General features: G+C 41.4%; 1 protein-coding gene across 4 annotated transcripts in view; it reads left to right on the plus strand.

Annotated features, from left to right (window-relative positions):
* Positions 1-24,534, plus strand: part of LOC137346255 (collagen alpha-1(XXVIII) chain-like) — a 311,231-nt gene that overhangs the window by 219,183 nt on the left and 67,514 nt on the right. For all 4 annotated transcript variants that reach the window (XR_010968689.1, XR_010968688.1, XR_010968690.1 and 1 more), the window contains exons 21-23: positions 7,394-7,465; positions 14,449-14,517; positions 23,656-23,724. Coding sequence is in view for 1 of the 4 variants with exons in the window: in XM_068009727.1 (XP_067865828.1) it covers positions 7,394-7,465; positions 14,449-14,517; positions 23,656-23,724 (210 nt within the window). In the remaining 3 variants the exon portion in view is untranslated. The remainder of the gene's footprint in view (positions 1-7,393; positions 7,466-14,448; positions 14,518-23,655; positions 23,725-24,534) is intronic.

Raw genomic sequence — 24,534 nt, forward strand, 5'->3', positions numbered from 1 at the left:
CCAACTTTGTATCCATGCTGCCACGTTCCCTTTTATTCCATGGGCTTCAACTTTGCTGGCAAGCCTATTATGTTATTTCTGGTATGATCACACCCAAAAACCTCACCAATAAAAATGGAAAAGAACACAAAGTGCTAAGCAATGCCATGCCCTGCTCTCAATTTAAAATAGTCTAAGGAATAGCACCCTACAATAATCTTGTACTAGAATATTCAAGCAAAAAGTATTGCTTTGTATGTCATTAAAAGAAACTATAGCCTAGAAATTACTGTTGTCAGACAAACCTTTACATGATTGCGTTTTAAGTGGTTAATCATTCCATTAAAATAACTTTTGTATAAGTACAACTCCAAAACCTTAAGTGGCTATGTCTACACACAGACACACATCTGATTAGTTTGGAAAGCATATTATGTGAAGGCTGGTCTCTCAATCGGAGCAATATTTTTGTAGTTTTGAGACTAACTATGGAACATGACTTTTCAGCTTAGTTCATACTCCAAGTACCCTCCACTCTTCATACCGCTCAACGCCAGCAACTTTGTTATGCTAAAGGGTAAATTTTTTGAATTTGCATTCCAGGAACAAAACGTTGCTTGTTGAAGCACATATTCGGAATTTGGTCACGTGCCTAATTTCCTAATATATGATCCCGGCAGGTAAAACTCTGTGCCACTAATGCAAATTCATAAAATTTAGTCTTAGAAATCAGGCTATCATTGTAAATGCACAGTTGATTTATTTTACATACAAAGGATCTTACAGTAGAAATCAGTGCTAAAACAAAAATGCAAGTTTAACTATTTTCAGCTGCACAGACTAACACAGCATTAATAAAGATTCGAAATATTTAGGTTGACTTTCCTCCCTATCCTCCACCTGGCAGGCAATATGTAATTGAAGCTGTCACAAGCACTCTGCCTGACGTCCAGGATTGGGAAACCCCACAAGCCAACATAAAAGAAATGGAGGCTGGCTGCAAAGTCTGTGTATCATTTAACTCTGCTTAGAGGAAATATGGCCCCTACTGTCTCTACATGATAACCATTAATTATGTAACTGCTCAATTATTTTTGCACCACACAGTGGTGCCAAGTTCACTTACTGCTCCCTTCTGCTCTGGAAGCTAGGGACTCGTGATGATACTGATTACTTGCTCAAGAAAAACATCACTCAATTTGGTCCAACTCTCATCAGCTGACTTAATCTCACTTCTTTTCACTTTATCTCATTCGCTTAGCTGCACTTTGTAACAAAAAGAAAAAATAACTGCAAATGCTGGAAATCTGAAACAAAAACAGAAAATTCTTGAAATATACAACAGGTCCATCAACAGCAATGAAGAGAATGGACGGGTTAATATTTTAGACAAAACCCGTCATTGGAACTAAAAACTAAAAGATAAGCAACCAATTAATAGGACTGGGGGGAAAGGGTGAAGGGCAAGGAGCAGACTACAGACACTCTAGTCACAGAGGAAAGTCAAGGATTTAATGATCTACAAACTACATAATAGACAAGCAGGGAATTGTTAAATGATATAAAAGATCATCTCAGTGAGGCAATGAAAAGACATTAAAAGGACAAAAGTGCAAATAGCTAAGACTATGAAAAGGCATGGGAAAGGCATAATGAGGAAAAAGGACATTGTTGAACAAAAGGAAAAACACTTGCAGAAGAAGGTCTGAAATGGAAACATAAAATGATGGAACATGCTGTCGGTCCTCCAGTTCCGAAAGCAGAAAAATTACTGCCCTTTTTTGTCCTTTTCTCTGTATTTGAATTGATACTTCATGATGGAACAGCCACAATTTACAGCTTGTCTGCGGTCGTATAGGATGGTTTGAGTGTGAGAGATGCAGCCAAACTAATCAGTTTTTAAAAATTTAATTCCTTTACCTTATGGTTTCAGTGCCCTTTATCCATAATTCAAAACTTGCAGATGTGTTTCTTTTGTATCTAACAAGATCTAATAAATGCAATATTTACAAAAACTTAGGTTATGTACAGATCACATCTAATTTTCTCTACTAGTTACAAAATTATCAGCGTGATGCAGGGGCAGCCATTGTCTCCAGGGGCCCCCTTCATGGGCCAAAGAGTACCCAAAAAAAGGACCCCCCCCCCCCCCACAGCCTGCTGGTAGGTCACCAGGGTTTACCTGGCTGTCTCCCCACATGGCGGAGGCAGGAAAAGGCCCTTAATTGGCCATTTAAGTGGCTTAATTGGGCTCTGGGTAGGTGGCTCTGTAGCAGCCTGCCTGCCTCTGATCCCATCCCCAAAGGCCCCATAAAATTCTGGACAATGATGCTGAGAGCCTCACATTTAACCTGTTTAACCCTAGCCAGCCAGGTTTCCCAGACCTTGAGAGAGGGTGAACAGCCAGAGATCGTGGTCCACTTTGGTACAAGTGACATAGCCAAGAAGAGGGCTGAGGTCCTGAAAGCAGACTTTCGGGAGTTAGGAAAGAAATTAAAAAGCAGGACCTCAAAAGCAGTAATCTCTGGATAAACACCCAGTGCCACATGCTAGGGAGCATAGGAAAAGGAGGATTAAGGGTTTGAACACATGGTGGAGAATTGGTGCAGGAGGAAGGACATCAGATATATGAGGCATTGGGACCTGTTCTGGGGCCGGTGGGACCTGTAATAGATGAACCGGTTGCACCTTAGGAGGACCGGGACTAACATCCTTGCAGGAAGATTTGCTAGTGCTGTTGGGGAGGGTTTAAACTAGATTGGAAGGGGATTTGGAACCTGAGAGGGAGCTCAGATTGGAGGGAAGCAAAACTGGCAACAGGAAGTAGAAAAGTAGTAAGCGAAATTAAGGCAGACTAAAGGAAGGTAAACATCAAATAGAATCAGAATGAGGAATAATATTAAGACAAGATTAAGGGCACTCTATCTGAATGCACACAGCATTCACAGCAAGATAGATGATTTGAAGGCACAAATAGAGGTAAATGACTTAATTGCCATTACGGAAATGTGGGTACAGGGTGACCAGGACTGAGAACTGAATATTCCGGGCTATTCGTCATTTAGGAAGGATAAACAGAGGGGAAAAGGAGGTGGGGTAGCACTATTAATAAGGGATGAAATCAGTACATTGTTAAGAGAGGATCTTAGATCAAAGGAGAAAGATGTATAATCAGTTTAGGGGCAGCAAACATTGGTGGGAGTTGTTTATAGGCCACCAAACTGTAGTGGTAATGTTGGGCATGGTAGAAATCAGGAAATTAGAGCTGTATGTAGCATGGGCAATATTGTAATAATGGGTGATTTCAATTTACATATAAACTGGGTAAACCTAATGAGCACAAATGCTGTGGAGAATAAATTCCTGAAGTATGTACAAGATGGGTTTCTGGAGCAGTATGTTGAGGAACCAAATAGGGATCAGGCTATTTTAGATTTAGTATTATCTAATGAGAAAGGGCTAATTACTAACTTTGCTGTAAAGGAGCTATTAGGAAATAGTGAAAACAATATGATAGAACTAGGGTCTTTAAATCTGAACAAAGGAAACTATGAAGGTATGAGGGGCAAGTTGCTATAGTGGATTGGGAAAATACATTAAAAGATTTAATGGTTGACAGGCAATGGCTAGAATTTAAAGAAGTATTGCATGGTCTACAACAAATATACATTCCTCGAAGACACAAAAGCCCAACAGGAAAGATGAATCAACCGTGGCTAACAAAAGAAGTTAAAGATTACATTAGATCAAAGGAAGTGGCTTATAAGGTCACCAGAAAAGCGGTAAGCCCGAAGATTGGGAGCAAATTTAGAATCCAGCAAAGGAAGGCCAAGAAACTGATAAAGAAAAGGAAAAGAGAATATGAATGCAAGCTAGCGAGAAACAAAAGGGGGACTGTAAAAGCTTCTTTAGGCACGTGAAACGGAAAAGATTAGCAAGGACAAATATGAGTCTTTTACAGGCGGAGACAGAAGAATTTCTGGTGGAGAATGGGGAAATGGCGGAGAAACAAAACAATTATTTTGTGTCTGTCTTCAAGGAGGAAGGTATAGAAAATCTCCCTGAAATACAAGGAACCAAGGGACTTGTAAAAATGAGGAACTGAAAGAAATTAGTATCAATAAAGAGGTAGAATGCAAAAAATTAATGGGATTGAAAGTTAATAAATCCCCTGGACCAGATACGCTACATCCCAGAGTATTTTTTTTTTAGAGATACAGCACTGAAACAGGCCCTTCGGCCCACCAAGTCTGTGCCGACCATCAACCACCCATTTATACTAATCCTACACTAATGCCGTATTCCTACCACATCCCCACCTGTCCCTAAATTCTCCTACCACCTACCTACACCAGGGGCAATTTATAATGGCCAATTTACCTATCAACCTGCAAGTCTTTTGGCTGTGGGAGGAAACCGGAGCACCCGGCGAAAACCCACGCAGACACAGGGAGAACTTGCAAACTCCACACAGGCAGTACCCAGAATTGAATCCAGGTCGCTGGAGCTGTGAGGCTGCGGTGCTAACCACTGCGTCACTGTGTATTGAAGGAGGTGGCCATAGAGGTAGTGGATGCATTGATGGTTATCTTACAAAATTCTATAGATTCTGGAAGGGTTCCTGCTGACTGCAAAGTACAAATGTAATCCTATTATTTCAGAAGGGAACAAGAGAGAAAATGGAGAACTACATTCCTGTTAGTTTGATGTCAGTAGTAGGGAAAATGTTAGAATTCATTATAAAGGATGTGATAACTGGACACTTGGAAAATAATAAGATGATTGGGCAGAGCCAACATGGATTTATGATTATGTTTGACAAACCTGTTGGAGTTTTTTGAGGCTGCTGCTTGCAGCATAGATAAAGGAGAACCAGTGGATGTGGTGTAGTTGGATTTTCAGTCGGCTTTTGATAAGGTTCCACACAGGAGGTTAGTAAACCAAATTAGAACACATGGGATTGGGGGTAATATACTGGTATGGATTGAGAATTGGTCAACAGACAGAAAACAGAGAGTAGGAATAAACGGGTCATTCTCAGGTTGGCAGGCTGTTGCTGTTACTAGTGGGGTACCACAAGGACCAGTACTTGGGCCACAGCTGTTCACAACCTGAATGTGGGGACCAAATGTAATTCTAAATTTGCTGATGCCTCAAAACTAGATGGGAACGTTAGTTGTGAAGAGGATGCAAGGAGGCTTCAAGGAGATTTGGACTGGTTAAGTGAATGGACAAGAACATGCCAGATGGAATATAATGTGAATAAGTGTGAAGTTATCCACTTTGGTAGAAAAAAACAGAAAGACAGAGTATTTCTTAAATGGTGAGAGGTTGGGAAGTATTGATGTCCAAAGGACCACGGTGTCCTTCTTCATCAATCACTAAAAGCTACTATGCAGGTGCACCAAGCAATTAAGAAGGCAAATGGTATGTTGACCTTCATTGAAAGGGTATTTGAGTACAGGAGTAAAGATGTCTTGCTGCAATTGTTTAGAGCCTTGGTGAGACCGCACCTGGAGTATTGTGTACAGTTTGGTCTCCTTATCTAATGAAGGATATACTTGCAGAGAAGGAGTACGGCGGAGGTGCACTAGACTAATCCCTGGGATGGCAGAATTGTCTTATGAGGAGAGATTGCAGAAACTGGGCCTGTATTCTCTCGAGTTTCGAAGAATTAGAGGTGATCTCATTGAAACTTAGAAAATTCTTACAAGGCATGACAGGGTACATGTGGATAGGATGTTTCCTCTGGCTGGAGAGTCTAGGACCAGGTGACACACTCTCAGATAAGGAGTAGGCCATTCAATACTGAGATGAGGAGGAATTCCTTTACTCAGAAGCTGGTGACTCTCTGGAATTCTCTACCCCAGAGGACTGTGGAAGCTCAATCATTGAGCATGTTCAAGTCAAAAATTGATAGATATCTGGATACTAATGACATCAAGGGATATGAAGATAGTGGGGAAAAGTAGCGTAGAGATCGATGATCAGCCACGATCTCTTCGAATGACCTACTCCTGCTCCTATTTCCTATATTCTGATGTTCCAGCAGCTCAACAGTGCTGAAGGCAGCTTTGGCGAAACATTAATTGCTCTTACAGCACTGCTTATGGACCAGGAAGAGCAGGGATGCTTCCCACCAGCCCCCCAACAAGCTTATCATTCCCTGGTATTACACCTCCCATTCAAACAATCCCCCCATTGGATTGGGCATTGGAGCCCCTGAGATGAGGGATTGAATCCCTCACTGACATCAAACACCGTCCTCAATGTTGGAGATTGGAACACTTCGTCATGCATTCCCGCTAATGCGTCAGCAGGTTCCTTACCTAATCCTATAGCTCCGGCCTCCTCTGGAGTGCTGCCTGCCCATCTGGGAGCCAAGCTTGTCAATCAAGCTGGCTTCCCGGCAGGGAGCTTGTAAAACAAAACAGACCTCTGGGTTTCATGACCAGAGCTCCTCCAGCCCCTCTCGAGGAATCTTCCCCTGCCAATATCGATGTCATGCTGATAGTTACAGTTTTATACCAAAATGAGGTGAGTTTCATTTCAAATATTGGGACTTGACAGTTCTTCAGATACATTTAAAGGTTTGTGCACAAATTGTAAGAAGCGTTGAGACTGTTTTTATATTGAATTTAGTGAGGTGCTTTGGCCTTCACTCCTGTCACATAAGTCTTGTGCAGCCAATGACATCCCCAAAGAAGATTCCTTGGATTTGCTAAGGTGGAAAAACAAAAGTGTCTTTGTGGCAGCTGACTTTAATGAGTCTGGCAAGTTCCCCCAGTGCTCAGGGATGCTCAGCGAGAACAGATTTGTCCCCACAAACAAATATCATAACAGCAGTTGTGGGACACAATGTGAGTGGATGAACCCAAAGCAAATTTCAGCAAGGGGTAACATCTCTTTGGCCTCCTTATCTCAAGAGACAATGGATAAGCGCCTGGGGGTGGTCCGTGGTTTGTGAAGCAGCACCTGGAGTGGCTATAAAGGCCAATTCTAGAGTGACAGGCTCTTCCACAGGTGCTGCAGAGAAATTTGTTTGTTGGGGCTGTTACACAGTTGGCTCTCCCCTTGCGCCACTGTCTTTTTTCCTGCCAACTACTAAGTCTCTTCGACTCGCCACACTTTAGCCCCGCCTTCATGGCTGCCCGCCAGCTCTGGCGGATGCTGGCAACTAACTCCCACGACTTGTGATCAATGTCACAGGATTTCATGTCGCGTTTGCAGACGTCTTTAAAGCGGAGACAAGGACGGCCGGTGGGTCTGATACCAGTGGCGAGCTCGCTGTAACAACAATGTAGAGAAATGCTTCTGCTGCTTTCAGGTGAGGTGGTATGTAAGTGTGTTGAAGTGAATTTGTGTTTGTAACTGGACCAATTTATCATTCTGGGATTGTCTTGCTATTTTCCAGGGTGAGCCTGGTAAAAGGGGACCCAGTGGTTTTTTTGGACATCCTGGACCAACTGGACCAGCTGGACCTAAGGTAATTTGTTTTACATTGGCCTTATCCTTAACCATTTAAAAAACAAATAGAAATAATGTGCTGATACCAGTAGCATATCATAGAATTATCTATGCTTTATTCTATTTTTAGTTATTATTTAACTTTATATTAAATTTAACCCATTTAGGAATAATATTCAAATCATTAATTTAAGCAGTTGGAAAATCATTTGCAATATTTGCCTGTATTTTCAACATATGACCTGACAGAGGAAAGTTGGATCATGACTACAGGGATCATCTCTAAATTTTAAAAAAAGTTTGAAAAGTAAATTTTAATGTATTTATCTTGTTGAGAAATCACGTGATGATTAGGACCACTGTTTTTGCCTCATTTCTAAGACTGGACATAGAACAAAAGTGGCATCTTTCTGTGCCATAAACTTTCTATGATTCTATGATAAGAGTAATTTTCTGCTCCCAGTGCAGAACACTAGGAGCATATATCAGAATATTGCATAGGGAGGCTAGTGTGCACCTGTAACTCAGCTGTCCCAATGATGAATCAGATCTACAAAAGAAAAGATTGGATTGCATAACGGACATACAATGTTCTGACCTGAGGGAATGAAAAGCAGAAAAGGTACCCTATGATCTTTGTTTATTTAGCCTCATTTTCCTTGCATTTCCCACTGCCTGTTAATGTCATCACAACGTTCATTGTAGAGCTGATTAGTTGTTGAGTAGAGGTTGGGCAGGGAGACAGGGCAGAGAGAAGAAATTAGAGGACACTTGCTCTTGCATACCTCCTAGAATGATAATCCTAGAAAATAAGAATGGTATTGACAGAAGCAGCTATCCTGCCTGCAATATCAGGAGAGGAATTGATGTATTTCCCTACAGAAACTCAATGAGAAGGTTTTTCAGTTATATTAAGAGAAAAGGGAAAACAGTGGATGGAGTGGGGCCACTGAAAGTGGGATTGAGTGAGGGCCTGTCAGTTGATGCTACACAAGCTGCAAAAGTGTTAAATACGTTTGTTGGGTCAGTTTTTACCAAAGAGGAAACAGGTAACTTATTGGTCCTGGAAAGGGAACTAGGGGAGGTTACAGAGGTAAGCTATGACACTATTCACAGTACTACCAGCATGATTGCTGAAGAGCTTTGCTAACCTAGGGTAAATAAATCACAGGAGCTGGATAAGATAAATCTGAGAAATCTTAAGGAATAAGGGAGGAACTTCAGGAAATCTGGCACATATTTTCCATAAATCAAAAAATACTGAAATGGTGTCTGGGGACTGGTAAAAAGCAGATGTTACTTGTATATTTTTCTAAAGTAGGAAAAGTGACCCAGGAAACTACAGGCCAGTGAGTTTGATGTCCATTGTGGGTAACGTTATGGAAATTCTTATTAAAGATAAGATCTTGGAACATTTGAATAGAAATGAAATTATAAAAGAAAGTCATTGTGAGTTCATGAAGGGGAGGTCTCACAATCCAGCTTACTGGTTTTCTTTGAAGGTGTAAAAAAGGAACTCGATAGGGTTAAAGCAGTGGATGTAATATACTTAGATTTCAGTAATGCTTTTGATACAATTCTTCTGGGAGGGTTGGTACTGAAAATAAAAAGACAGGAATCAGTACAAATATTTTAAAATGTATAGTAAGTGGTTAACTGATGGAACCCAGTGAGTAATAGTATAGAGATTGCCATCAGCTTGGGAGATTGTTACCAGTTGGGTCCACAGGGGACTGTCTTGGGACCTCCTTTGCTTAATATTTTTATAAATGATCTGGAGCTCGGAGTCACGAGAACAGGGGCTGAATTTGAAGATGATAGGAAGTGAACAAAGGTGGTAGACACCAAAGCTGAACCAGGATAAGCTACAAGAGGATTTGAAGATACTTGGGAATTGGGCAGACTGATGGCAGATGAAATTCAATGTACAGAAATGCAAAGGTTAAAAAGTTCAGGAAGAAACTATTATGTAAATGGAAAGAAAACAATGTACACATAAATTAAAAGATCTAGATTGATTGAGAATAAATTGAAGCTATCACAACAATGCTTGGCAGAAGTGAGTTAAGCAGATCAGATATTGGGATGTAGTAAAAGGTCAATATTGAGTTAAATAGTAAGGTAATTCTGCCACTTTAGAAATCATTGGTGCATCTGCACTGAGAATAATGTATACTGTTTTGTTCACCACAGTACAAAAAGGATATTGCGACTATCGAAATGATGGAGAAAAGAACAGCCAGAATGAGTGAGGGAATGGAAGATGGATTATGAGGAGCCATTATGTAAATTAGGCATATGCTCACTGGAAAGATAAATGTTAAGAGGCAATATAAATGCTGTTTCTAGAATTGAAAAGGGGCTAAATAATGTATACCATAACGAGCTATTTCACCTTGTCCAGAACCTTTTCAGGGTTGATGGAAAGTAAATTCAAAACTAATCTGCAGAAACAATTCAGTGAGTGTTCAATCTGTGGCACAAACTCTCTAGGGAGACAGTGGAAGTAGTTAGTATTGATTCATTGAAATGCGTATTAAATAGATTTATTTCAAAAAATAACATTTTGGGCTACAGTATATGAATAAGATGAGACATGACATGCTTAAGAGGAAAAAAGTGGCTTTGGACCTATGGTTCCCAAAGCTTTCCCTCATTGGGGTTTTTCTTGTATCACTTTTGAGTCTGTTGTAGAGTAATTGATAAAGATTGATTGCTATTATTGGTCAATAACTCCCTTATCATTGTATCGTACGAACATACATACATATGAACTTACGAATTAGGAGCAGGAGTAGGCCACTCGGCCCCTCGAGCCTGCTCCGCCATTCAATAAGTTCATGGCTGAACCGATTACTCCACATTCCCACCTACCCCCGATAACCTTTCACCTCCTTGCTTATCAAGAATCTATCTACCTCTGCATTAAGCATATTCAAAGGCTCTGCTTCCACCGCTCTTTGAGGAAGAGAGTTCCAAAGACTCACCACCCTCTGAGAGAAAACATTTCTCCTCATCTCTGACTTAAATGGGCGACCCCTTATTTTTAAACAGTGACTCCTGGCTCTAGATTCTCCCACAAGGAGAAACATCCTTTCCACATCCACCCTGTCAAGGTCCCTCAGGATCTTATATGTTTCATTCAAGTCACCTCTTACTCTTCTAAGTTCCAGCGGATACAAGCCTAGTCTGTCCAATCTTTCCTCTTAAGGTAGCCCACCCATTCCAGGTATTAGTCTAGTAAACCTTTTCTGAACTGCTTCCTTATTACATTTACATCCTTCCTTAAATAAGGAGACCAATACTGTGCACAGTACTCCAGAGGTGGTCTCACCAATGCCCTTTATAGCTGAAGCATAACCTCCCGACTTTTATATTCAATTCCCCTCGCGATAAACGATAACATTCCATTAGCTTTCCTAATTATGTGCTGTACCTGCATTCTAACCTTTTGCAATTCATGCACTAGAACACCCAGATCCCTCTGCACCTCAGAGCTCTGCAATCTCACACCATTTAGATAATATGCTTCTTTTTTATTCTTCCTGCCAAAGAGGACAATTTCACATTTTTCCACATTATATTCCATTTTCCACATCTTTGCCCACTCACTTAACCTATCTATATCCCTTTGTAGCCTCCTCATGCCCTCTTCACAACTTACTTTCCTACCTATCTTTGTGTCATCAGCAAATTTAGCAACCATACCTTCAGTCCCTTCATCTAAGTCATTTATATAAATTGTAAAAAGTTGAGGCCCCAGCACAGATCCCTGCGGCACACCACTCATCACATCTTGCCAACCAGAAAATGACCCATTTATGCCTACTCTCTGTTTCCTGTCAGCTAGCCAATCTTCTATCCATGCCAATATGTTACCCCCTACACCATGAGCTTTTATTTTTTGCATTAACCTTTGATGTGGCACCTTATCAAATGCCTTCTGGAAATCTAAATGCAATACATCTACTGGTTCTCCTTTATCCACAGCACATGTAATTCCTTCAAAGACTCCAATAAATTAGTTAAACATGATTTCACTTTCACAAAACCATGTGGACTCTGCCTGATTACTTTGAATTTTTCTAAGTGCCCTGCTATAAAGTCTTTCATAATAGCTTCCAATATTTTCCCTATGACAGATGTTAAGTTGACTGGCCTGTAGTTTCCTGCTTTCTGTCGCCCTCCCTTTTTGAATAAAAGAGTTACATTCACTATTTTCCAGTCTAACGGTACCTTCCCCGAATCTAGGGAATTTTGGAAAATTAAAACTAACGCATCAACTATCTCACCATCCACTTCTTTTAAGACCCTAGGATGAAGTCCATCAGGACCTGGGGACTTGTCAGCCCGCAGCTCCAACAATTTGTTCAGTACCACTTTCCTGGTGGATTCCTGGGTTCCTCCCTCCCTTCCATTTCCTGACATACAGCTAATTCTGGGATGTTACCTGTATCCTCTATAGTGAATACCAATGCAAAATACCTGTTCAATTCATCTGCCATTTTCCTTATTATCCATTATTAATTCCCCAGACTCACTTTCTATAGAACCAACATTCACTTTGTTAACTCTTTTCTTTTTTAAATATCTATAGAAACTCTTACTATCTGTCTTTATATTTCTCGCTAGCCTTCTCTCATACTTTTATCTTCCTTATCAAGCTTTTAGTCAATCTTTGCTGTCTTTTATATTCGGTCCAATCTTCTGACCTGCCACCCATCTTTGCGCAATTATCTGCTTTTTCTTTAAGTTTATTGCTATCTTTAACTGTTTTAGGCAACCATGGATGCCAGGTCCCCCTGCTTGGAATTTTTCTTTCTCGTTGAAATGTATCTATTCTGTGTATTCAGAAATATCCCCTTAAATGTCTGCCACTGCATCTCTATTGACCTATCCCTTAATCTAATTTGCCAGTTTACTTTAGCTAGCTCTGCTTTCATGCCCTCATAATTGCCCTTATTTAAGTTTAAAATACTGGTCTTGGACCCACTCTTCTCTCCCTCAAACTGAATGGAAAATTCAATCATATTATGATCACTGCCACCTAGGGGCGCCTTAACTATGAGGTCATTAATTAATCCTATCTCATTGCACAATACCAGGTCTAGTATAGCCTGCTCTCTGGTTAGCTCCAGAATGTACTGTTCCAAGGAATTATCCCGAAAACATTCTATGTAGTCCTCAATCTAGGCTACCTCTGCCCATCTGATGTTTCCAGTCTATATGTAGGTTAAGCTCCCCCATGAATATCACCGTACCTTTCTGATGAGCTGCCATTATTTCTTCCCTTATACTCCATCCTACAGTGTGGTTAATGTTAGGTGGCCTGTACACCACTCCCACAAGTGACTTCTTGCCTTTATGATTTCTCATCTCTACCCAAACTGCTTCTACATCCTGGTTTCTTGAACTTAGATCATCCCTCTCTATTGCGCTAATACCATCATTAATTAACAGAGCCACCACTCCACCTTTTCCTAGCCTCATGCAACAACCAGGATGGTAGAAGGAAATCTAGATGGATCTTGATCTTTTCTCATTTAGCAATTCCTTTATGCATTTAAATCAACTCCTGGTCTGCTTTTTTTTTTTTGCTGCTCCTACAAAATATCAGCCTTGAATTTCCTTGGGTTCTCCTGATCTCCTGCCATACCTTCAACTAGACATTAGCAGAACTGCAGAAAAAACATTCCACTTCTGGCCCGTTGCATTTAGTTGGCACAGTGGCTCAGTGGTTAGCACCGCAGCCTCACAGCTCCAGAGACCAGGGTTTGATTCTGGGTACTGCCTGTGCGGAGTTTGCACGTTCTCCCTATGACCGCGTGGGTTTTCGCCGGGTGTTCTGGTTTCCTCCCACCGCCAAAGACTTGCAGGTGATAGGTAAATTGGCCATTGTAAATTGCCCCTAGTGTAGGTAGGTGGTAGGGAATATGGGATTACTGTAGTGTTAGTATAAATGGGTGGTTGTTGGTCGGCACAGACTCGGTGGGCCGAAGGGCCTGTTTCAGTGCTGTATCTCTAAAATAAATAAAACTGGCTTAAACAGTAGCTTTCAGCCATTTACATTAGTGCTGCACAGGAGACCAGTAAAACCTGCTTGGAAATTCCGATTCACCTTTCCTCTTGCTTCAGTCACAAAAGTTAATTACAGAAGTGAAGCTAATACTGAAAAGCAATAAATATGTAACACCTATGCTCTTTAAAGTCTATATCTGAAATGATGAAGTATTGTAGCCCTGTTTTTCAGGCTGCAGAAAAATAGGTATTATCTAAAACCTGTAACTCAAATAGGCATGATATATTTTAAGATGTAAAAGCACAGAAAAATTGGTGCACTTGAAGGTTAGAACCCACAGTTTAGTTGTAAATGATCTTATGAAAAAATAAGACGACCCAGGCAGCTGGCATGGAGGGTGGAGAGCACACATGAAAGAGAAACCAGCTACATTCCCATGGTGCTGAAGGAAAGTTCGAGGGAGAGGTGTTATTGTCTTAGTATCCAGCTCAAGGATAATGCAAACTGAAGTCTGGAAACAGATTGCCCATTTGTCTTCTTGATCACAGGAACTGTCATTGTAGCGTTACAGAGTGACAGATGCTTAGAAAAGAAATAATGGCTATAAAGCCACAAATATATTGGAAGGATTTTCTTCAGGTACCAATTACATTTATATTATTATTGCATTCTGGATCTTTGAGATGATCTGATAATTGGGGGCAAATTCATTTTTCAGGGCATCAGAATTATCAAGCTTCTGCCATTGCTTTTCATTGCTGTTAGATCAATTGAAAGAGAAGAAAATTGTGCACTACAGAAAGTCACGCTTTGACCTGGGCAAAGAAATTCAAAATAAATATTAATATAATGCTGGAAAATGAAAATATTTCAGGCGTATACTGTTGAGAAGTATTCAGTGACAGATTTATGAATCTGTCTTGTAATGTCAACCAATGTAAATTTTGAGGAACCCTGTTCTAATTTTTTTTCACTACTTTCAGGGGGAGCCTGGGCTACGTGGTGTCGTTGGTTTACCAGGGCCAGCAGGAAAAGGATTTCCAGGACCAAAGGTAAAAAAAAAAGTCTATCGTGTTAAAATATTATCAGAGTAATACAAATATGAATATATAATATGCCAGTGAAGATAACCTGGATTTAATCAAACTCCAAGTTCAGTTTTGAAGACTTTGGAACTAAGAACGTACTTGGAAAATTATCCTATAAGTTTTCTTAAATTGAAATCCGAAGTTTAAATCTGAAGGCTGTGGTGGACAGATCAAAATTGTGGCAATTCTTATATGAATTAACCTGAGTAGAGTCTCTGTAAGATTATGAAGCAATTTCAACTATAATATACATAGGTAATAATCTTCAACATTCTACCCCTGGGTGCAGTTGTATTAAAAACTGTCAGTCAGAGACTATTATCAGTAAAGTGAGGTTCTCAGTCAGGAGACCCAAGTTATATTGCTGACTGTGTTTTACACTGTGCATTACAACAATGGTACTCTGCACATATGTCCTTGGACACATGTGTACACAGGAGCAGAAAAAGGCCATTCAGCCCCTCAATCCCGTTTTGCCATTCAATTAGATCATGGTTGATCTGTACCTCAATTCCATTTACCTGCCTTGTTCTATATCCCTTGATATCCTTACATAACAAAAATCTATCCATCTCAGTCCTGAAAATTTTAATTGACCCAACTTCCACAGCCTTTTGGGAATTGCATTCCAGAATTCCATTACTCTTTGTGTGAAAAAGTGCTTCTTGATTTCACACTAAATGGCACATCTCTAATTTTAACATTATGCCTAGGCTATGCACAGAGTTCCATTTCCTGGGAACCATTTTTCTCTCATAGCATTAAAAATTGGCCAAATATGTTTATAAAGTCTCCAAGAGGTTCTGTGGACAGCCTGGGAACTTTTAAAATAAGAGCTTTGTGCCAGATTGGAGTCATACTACGTACAAATTCAAAAGAGTGTGAAACAATCTATTCAAGGTATCCTCACAGTTCTCTATTTATGTGTTAAATCTCCAAACTGTGTCTTCTGCCATTTTTATGTTGATGTGGACCCTAAATATTTTATTTTCGCTTAAAAATAACCATATAACTGCACCCTTACTTACTGTAGATCACCTCTTATTCTGCTCACTGGGCTATCAAGGATCAATCAGACTGATGTATCATCAATGCAAGGCTTTAGTCCTGATTATAATCTGGGGCAAGTAGCAAGAGTGGAGCCCTTTAACTGCCTGACCTCATGTATAAACACCAGGCCCAACTCCTGCCTTTCCAAAAGGGGCATTTTGGTCACTGAGCAGTAATTAGAAGTTAGGGGTGGATGAGTGAAGGCAACCAAACAATGGATCAGAGGCAAGTTTTGAGGAGGTTGTTTAAGGTGAGAAGAGCTTTAGTTGGCAGAGGAATTTAAAGAAAGAGGAAAGAACTTTCATTTATTTAAGTGCCTTTCACAACCTCAGGACTTCCAAAAGTTCTTCACAGCCAATGAAGTATTTTTGTAGTATAGTTACTGTTATAATGTAGGGAAATGATTTAGGATCATGATAGCTGAAGTCTGTGTTACTGATGGTGGAGCAGAGGTGACAAATAATAGGGCTGATACAAAACAGCCCGCTATGTGAGTTGAAACATACAGCTGAATTAGGGTGTAGAGGGAGAATGGAGTGTGGACATGAAGGAATTTATAACAAAGCCAAGGATACATTGTTTTATAATAGCAGGAGAATTTTATTGTGTAATAGACAACATATTGTATAATATGGAACTTCTGCAGCATTGCTTACAGTAGGTCAGAGGGCACACAATTTTATAAGAACATGAGCACACAGGAGAGTAATATCCAGTAGTGTGCAACATGTTATCAAATGATGTTCTGTGATATTACATAGAATTTACAGCACAGAAACAGGCCATTCACCCCAACTGGTCTGTGCCGGTATTTATGTTCCACACGAGTCTATATGCAATATTGTTCTTGGACAAAATTATTTTAGGCATATTTTCTGCTTGTGTGGTCCTGGCATCAAGCTTTACCCATCTGGAGTGCATAGTCAATTGAGCAAACTTAGTCCATGATCTTTCCATCTGGGGTCTGGGAGCACACTTGGGCCTCTGGCATGTTCCCATAATTGGAGGAGGGATATATAGATTATGGCAACACTAGGGATCAGAATCTCCAATGTTGATGTAATGTTTGATATAATGTCCTTTAGTTTTAGATGAAAACTATCATACTCTAAACTCGTAGCTTGTAACTCACAAAATGGCTACCCTGCCAAGATGTGTTCAATGTCTTTTACTCATTTTTGAAGGGATATGAAAGGTAGGTGCAACGATCTGTCATTCCAAATAATGCCCGAAGATAATCAGAAGACTTAACTTTACATCTAATATAAAATGTAAAACCTGTTCTTTTGCAAACACAACTGTGAATACTTTTACTTGCTACTTCAGGCTGAACATAATGTATGGTTCATTCTAAGTAATAGATTTGCAGTGCTGTACAGTGGCTACATTCATGGGGTTTCGCATTTAAAATTTTCAGTTCCATTTGACATTTTGGCTGATTTAATCACATGGAGCAGGATATGGTCAAAGGGAGGAATTTTAACCTGCAAGGAGGTGGGCCCAGTGCGCGCAGGGTGTTAAAGAAAGGAAAAAATGCCAGCACGTCAGCACAGTAGTGGCACAGTGGTTAGCACTGCAGCCTTGCAGCTCCAGCGACCTGGGTTCGGTGCCAGGTACTGCCTGTGTGGAGTTTGCAAGTTCTCCCTGTGACCTCTTGGGTTTCCACCGGGTGCTCCGGTTTCCTCCCACAGCCAAAGACTTGCAGATTGATAGGTAAATTGCCCATTGTAAATTGCCCCTAGTGTAGGTAGGTGGAAGGAGAATTGAGGGAAGGTGGGGATGTGGTATGGGATTAATGTAGGATTAGTATAAAGGGGTGATTGATGGTCAGCACAGACTCGGTGGGCCAAAGGGCCTGTTTTAGTGATGTATCTCTCTATGTCAGGAAACTGACATGAACCTGCTCACTTCCACATCTAACCAGTATGCATTTCAAGGTGTGTGCGAAACCCTCAAGGGACAGGTGAATCTGTACTTTAAATACATCAAGTGGAAAATGACTGAGGATTTAATGCTGCATTCTGGCTTTAACTGCCACCACATGGGTTTCCCAGACTGTCTGAAATTCTCCAGGGTCAAAAAGGTGAAAGCACAGCAGGAATTGACTGGCTGAAAAACCTATAAGGCTGGATTATGTGCTGGAGGTGGGGCTCCTGCACCGGGGAACCCCGACTCTGTCTTTTCGTGGGTGGGAAGGCTGTCATTGGCCTATTCTGCCCCCAGCAAGATCGTCGACTTATCCCGCCACCCATCGCAATACGTCGTGCCACCCCCACCTCCGATCCTGTCTCGGCAGGGCCCGTAAAATCCCGGCCATAAATACTGAACCATAACAACTTCTTTGCCAAGGTGAAAGGCTTTCGCTCGCAGGACTTGTTGAGAGAGTGTGCCTTCACTGCTTTGGAGGTAATTTCGAAGACTTCGGAGGTCATTTCTGCTACCTTGGACTTTTTTGCCTTTCATCTGCATTTCCCAGCTAACAGCCTTCACAGAAGCATGGGAGCAGCTTATGCAGCTTTACTTTGGTTCTCCAATGAGGAACAAGAGGAACAGCACCAGCAACACTACCAGTAGCAGGAACAGCACCAGCAGGAGCAGTAGTTGCCTTCTGCTCAGCCACCAGTGGCTCCATGGGGTAGAGGGGATGGACACAGCTCCATCTCGCAGGAGGTGACACCCCCACGCAGGGTAAACCCACAGTTGATCAGCTTTCTGGACGAGACTGAGCAACAGTACCACAGGAAGCTCAGACTTCCTCAACAGCTCATTGCTGGCACTGGAGGTCCAAAGGGACTTGGGTGTCCAGGTACATAGGTCCTTCAAATGTCATGAATAGGTACAGAAAATAATCAAAAAAGCTAATGGAATGCTAACCTTTTTATCTAGAGGACGAAAATACATGAGGGTAGAAGTCATGCTCCAGTTATACAAAGCCCTGGTTAGACCACACTTGGAGTACTGTGAGTGGTTCTGGGCACCACACCTTAGGAAGAATATATTGGCCTTGGAGAGAGTGCAGTGTAGATTTACCAGAATGATACCAGGGCTCCAAAGGTTAAATTATAAGGAGAGATTACACAAACTAGGGTCGCATTCCCTGGAATTTTAGGAGGTTAAGGGTTGATTTGAAGAACGTTTTCAAGATATTAAAGAGAACAGATAATATAGATAGAAATATTTCCACTGATTGGGGAGTCTAAGTTAGGGGGCATAATCTAAAAATTAGAGCCAGACCTTTCAGGAGTAAAATTAGGAAACACTTCTTCTCACAAAATGTGATAGAAGTTTGGAACGTTCTTCCGCTAATAGCAATTTATCTAGATCAATTGTAAATTTTAAATCTGAGATTGATAGATTTTTGTTAAATAGAGCTATTAAGGAATCTGAGGCAAAGGCGTGTATTTGGAGTTAGGTTGCATATCATCCATGATCTCATTGAATGGAGAAACGGGCTCGAAGGGCTAAATGGCCAGCTCCTTTTCCTATATGCAGCCTCCTGGAACAAAGCCTTCTGCCAGGTGAACTAGGTGGGAATTGCCAGTGGTTGTCAAGGTAACCACAGTACTGAATTTCTGCACCTGACTCCTTCCAGGATCTGCTGGTGACATCTGCAGGATTTCTGAGTCTCCTGCATATAAGTGCATCACCAGGTGATTGTTGCCATGTTTACCAGGGCTCCCACTTACGTCCACTTTTCTACTGATGCCAATCAGAATGAGCGGGCCCTCAGGCCTACTGCAATGCCTGGATTCCCCCAAGTTCAGGGAGTCATACATTGCACCCATGTGGCAATCAAGATGCCCACAGATCAACTAGCAGGATTCATCAATCGAAAGGGATTTCACTCCATCAATGTGGCCACCAGAAGATAATCATGCATGTCCGTGCAAGATATCTTGGAAGTTGCAATGGTGCCTTCATTCTGCGCCAGTCAACTCTCCTAGGGATCTTCCAACCTCCAAGCAAGCTCAGTGGATGCTCCTCTAAGGAGATAGTTGATGACATCTGTGAGGAATCCTTGCAATGATGCACAGAAAAGGTACAACAGAAACCACAAGAGCTCAAGTGGTCATTGAGCAAGCATTAGGCTGCTGAAGATGCGATTCAGGTGCCTCATTAGATCTTAGGCACCCTTCAGTATGTACCAGGAAAGGTGTTCCAAATGGCAGTGTTGTGCCTTGCACAACATGACACAGCGAAGAGGACTGGACCTGCAGGAAGAGGAAGGATGACTGCACTGCATCTTGGAGAGGAGGAGCAACAAGAGAGGAGGAGCCTCATGTGTCTACGGTCTCTGCAGCCACACACCTAGCTGCAAGAGATGCCAGAAGGGCCTCATCCAGGCATGGTTCAGCTAACCTGAGGCTGTGCAGCCATGTGACTCATCAATGATTATCCCACTGCCATCCCCACCAACACAAAGCATTCCCACAGTCAATAATCCTTCCATTTCATTGACACCCACTGCTGGTCTTCTACTCCTGTCATACTATTTTCCTCAAGGCTGATGGCCACTTGGCATGCAAAAGGCAACAATGGAGATGACCGGGCAATGGAGACTTGGAATAAAGTTTATGATGCATAAACATTTACAATGAATTTGACGCATTATCGCACTTTAAACTCCTAAGTGATTTCCCTGGTGCAACTACAAATTCTTTCTCTTCCTTTTCCTATAACTTCTACAGAATGCTAACGCTGCGACTTCAGCAGAGAGACAGGGAGGCTGCTCTTTCCCCTGTGCTGACTGCTCAGATGTTCGTGGCTGACATTCTCTGGGTGCCTGTGAAGGCCCCAGCAAAGACTTCCCCACCTGCACCAGTGTAAAGGTTTGAGACATCATGACACTCATGCTGGAGATGGACTTCTCCAAAGGTGTGCAGTGCCTTGGAAATGCTCACTGAATCTCAAACATTTTCTGCTGCTCCAGAATAGTCTCTAGAGTTAAGAAGAATGAGAGGTGATCTCATTGAAACATGCAAAATTCTTACAGGGTTGATGCAGGAAGGATGTTTCCTCTGGCAGGGTGTCTAGACCCAGGGACACAGTCTCAGAATAAGAGGTAGGCCATTTAGAACTGAGATGAGGAGGAATTTCTTCACTCAGCGGGTGGTGAATCTTTGGAATTCGGAGGAATTTGGAGGACAGTGGAGGCTCAATCATTGAGTATGTTCAAGACAGAGATTGATAGATTTCTAGATATTAAAGATATCAAGAGATATGGGGAGAGTGCAGGAAAATGGCATTGAGGTAGAAGATTATCCATGATCTGGTTTATTGGTGGAGCAGGCTCGAGGGGGTGAATGGCCTACTCCTGCTCCTATTTCCTATGTTTCTATGTGATTATGTGATATCTAATTCTGTCGTCGGGTACCTGGGTGATCCCCATTCCTCCACCTCCAATGGCCATGCGCTCCATAACTCTACCGTTCTGTATTGTCTCCTCCTCTGCAGCGGTGGTAATGTCAGGAGAAAGCTGCATAGTTCGTAAAACAGTTGATGCTGAGATAGTAAAACTGGACAAGTGCAGACAGTGGAAGTATCACAAATAAAGATTACTCATTATCCTTTTTATACTGCTCTTCAAGATTTTTCAGATGCCTGCTGGGTGAATCTGAAGTACTTTGCTGTCTTTTATATTTTAACTGCTTCTTTGGCTTGCTGGCCTTGATCGTAGTAGTTACAGCATAGGTCATTACTCGGCCAGAGTAACCAAAGGACAGTGGACCTAAATGTGGGTGCAGCTTTTTTGTCCATTTTTGTCAGATCATCCACTATAACCACCCAGGATAATCCTAGTGTGTGCGTACTAAGAATTGTTGAACTTAGCACTGATTGTGACCTGCTGTGAAGTGTTGGAAAATGTGGTAATAATCTCCAGCATGTCCAAAATGGTCAGGAACATCGCTAATATTATTGACATTTGAGAGCACAGTCATGAATTTACTTTGCTAAATTATGACAGACATTTTGTGGGAGATATAAATGTGACCAACCAAGAAGCAACAGCCTAAAACTGGTGGACAATGATGGGAGTGTGACTGAAACTGAGGAAATCGGTAGAGAAAATCGGTACAGACTGACCAGCTGTGGGAAAAGAGTAAAGAGTCATACATTAGTGGAGGATTTATGTTCAAAACCTGACACTATACAAAGATTAACCATAGCCCCAGGAGTGGAGTCAGGCTCAATATAATGTGACGGATCATGTTGAGACATCTCCCACATTACTATGCCATCAGGTCACCCAGGCCTTAAAGGGGGGTTATGCAAACTGTAAAAGAAACATTATGTTGTGTCACATTGTGTCATGAATGTTATGTAATAATTTTACAGCAAATAATATGTTGAGTGATTGAACAACAATCTGAATACAATTCCACTAATATGTATTATATAGCATGTCATGATACCATGTGCTATTCTTCCCTTGCAGATCAAGGTTAAATGATCAAAACAACAAAGAAATCTATATCAACTAAGATGACACAAACTGTTTCGCAACAATTGACGGCAAAGGATTCTTTCATTCACTTATTCAATCTTCCAGATCTCTTCACATTAATACTGAGATTTCTCCTATTTCTGGCTCCTTCTTGCCCAATACTGGCATTCCCTTTTTACTAAAATTAACGAATTGAGGAATATATGAGCCTATATTCCCTGACACCTGGGTGCTAAATTAGTTTGAAAAGGATCATCCAACTCAAAGGTGAAGTGTGGGTGTGATTTGAACTTTGACTTCATACTCATCTCCATGGCACCAGATGATACTTTTTGATGTGGCAATTACTATTAAATAGATAAACAAAGAGAGAGCTTGCATTTACGTAGCACCTTTCATGTCCTCACAAAACATTTCACAGACAATGCATTACTTTTGAAGAGTAGTCACTATCGATATAAGCAAATGCTGCAGCTAATTTGTGCACAGTTAGGTACAAATAGTAAAGGGATGAATGAACAGATAACCTGTTTTATTGATATTGGCTGAGGAATGGATGTTGACCATTATGCCAGCAGGATTCCCCGCTCCTCTTTGAAAAAGTGCCATGTATTCTTTGACAGCCGCCTGTGCAGGCAGATGTATCATCTGAAAGACGACATTTCTAACAATGCAGGAATCCTCAATATTGCATTGAAGTGTCAAACTACTTTATGTGCTAAGATTCCTGCGTAGTGCTTGACCTTACAACCTAATGGCACAGAGGCAACACTGCTACAAAAGGAGCCAGCTGTCTGTGGAAACTTGATGTGCATAAATTGGCTGCTTTGTTTGCCTACATTAAAATAATGACTCTACTTCAAAAGTAATTAATTCCCTGTGAAGCTTGTTCGGACATCCTGAAGACCTGAAAGGTGCCATGAGAAGGAAAGTTCTACCTTCAGCATTCGCTTAATCCCATAAATAAATGTTTATGCTGCCACAGTGTGATGCATCACAGCATTGTTTCAATGAATCAAAACAAAGCATTGCAGATTTATTGACTTATTCACACTACATTCTTTTTGTCCCCTCCATTGTTTCAGCAGGCAAGATCAGGGTTCACACACGCAGTTGTCTGAACAGTTAATCTGCTGACTGATAGAAGCACAGTTTATTGTTCCTGCTGACACGATCAATCATTGCAAAAGCTCACCAAAAGTTGGTCTGTTGATTGGCAATGCTAAAGCAATTCTAGTTGAAGCAATGACTATGATGAAAAATAGTTTGTGGGACTACTACAATCTGTGAATATAATGAAATATTCTGTGTAAGAATAATGCATTTTATCGTATATTCCAGTTGGATATGGTGTTCCTCAAAATGTGCCAATATGGTTTCCACACTTAGTGAACATGTTCTTCAGTTGTTTGAGGATTTCTAATTTCACCTGCAGCAATTGTAATAAATATCCCTTGAAGTATGGCTATTGGAGCTAGCCAGAGAAGGATGGATGCCTGTTGACAATCTAAATGTAGGATACCAATATAAAGACATCAGATCAGTAACAACTATCGCATTTGAAAATTATTGCAAAACTAACGTTGCATAAAATATTTTTGTTGCAGGGTGACCGAGGGCCACCAGGGCCACAAGGTTCTATTGGTGACCCAGGAGTTGGAACAATAGGACCCAAGGTAACTGAAATAGTTGAATTCGCTGTTTTTTTTAATTCTTCCATGGGATGTGGGTGTCACAGGCCAGGCCAGCATTTATTGCCCATCCCTAATTGCCCTTGAACTGAGTGGCTTGCTGGGCCATTTCAAGGGCATGTTGGCCCTGAGAATTACATATCCTTTATATTTGATGCAGGTTTTACTTCTCAGAAGCAACTCTGGTGATACATTTTGAATTAGAACAGTAGATTTTAACCCCCAGCAGGTTTCAGGTGGGCAGGGAGCAAGGTGAGTGCAAAATGCACACGCGGTCCTAAATTTGAGGGGGTATGGTAGCTCTTGGACCTCATCTGCATGCTGCTGGTCAGTTGCCTTCCCAAAATAGGCAGAAAGCGGCAGCTGACTGACTGGTGGTGGGAGTGGAAGTTGGGGCAGCACCAAAGGAATGCTCATTGGCAAACAGGTAGGTCACGGGGAGGGGATTTCAGGAATGCCACAAGGGAGGGAAGGATGAGGAGTCCAGGGCAGTGGCAGCTGCAACATTCATTGTGCTCTTCTGGACACCACAAAAGAAAGTTTTTAAATTACTTTGGAGGCCTTTTTGTGTTCCTGACAGCTGCCATATTCATTTTACCTGCCAGGGAAGTTGTGACAGTTTCCGCACTTAGGCTCAGGTTAAAATACGATTGGGGTCCGATTGGTGTCATGGGACTCTGATATGCAATAATTCAAAGGCGTCCATTGAGTCTGACAGGGCCTCATCCACTGCCAAAGCAGTGATGTTAAAATCCAAAATTGGCAGGAATGGAGTGGAAAATGGAGCCGCCATAG

The sequence above is a fragment of the Heterodontus francisci genome, chromosome 2, assembly GCF_036365525.1.
Source record: "Heterodontus francisci isolate sHetFra1 chromosome 2, sHetFra1.hap1, whole genome shotgun sequence".
Lineage (NCBI taxonomy): Eukaryota > Metazoa > Chordata > Chondrichthyes > Heterodontiformes > Heterodontidae > Heterodontus > Heterodontus francisci.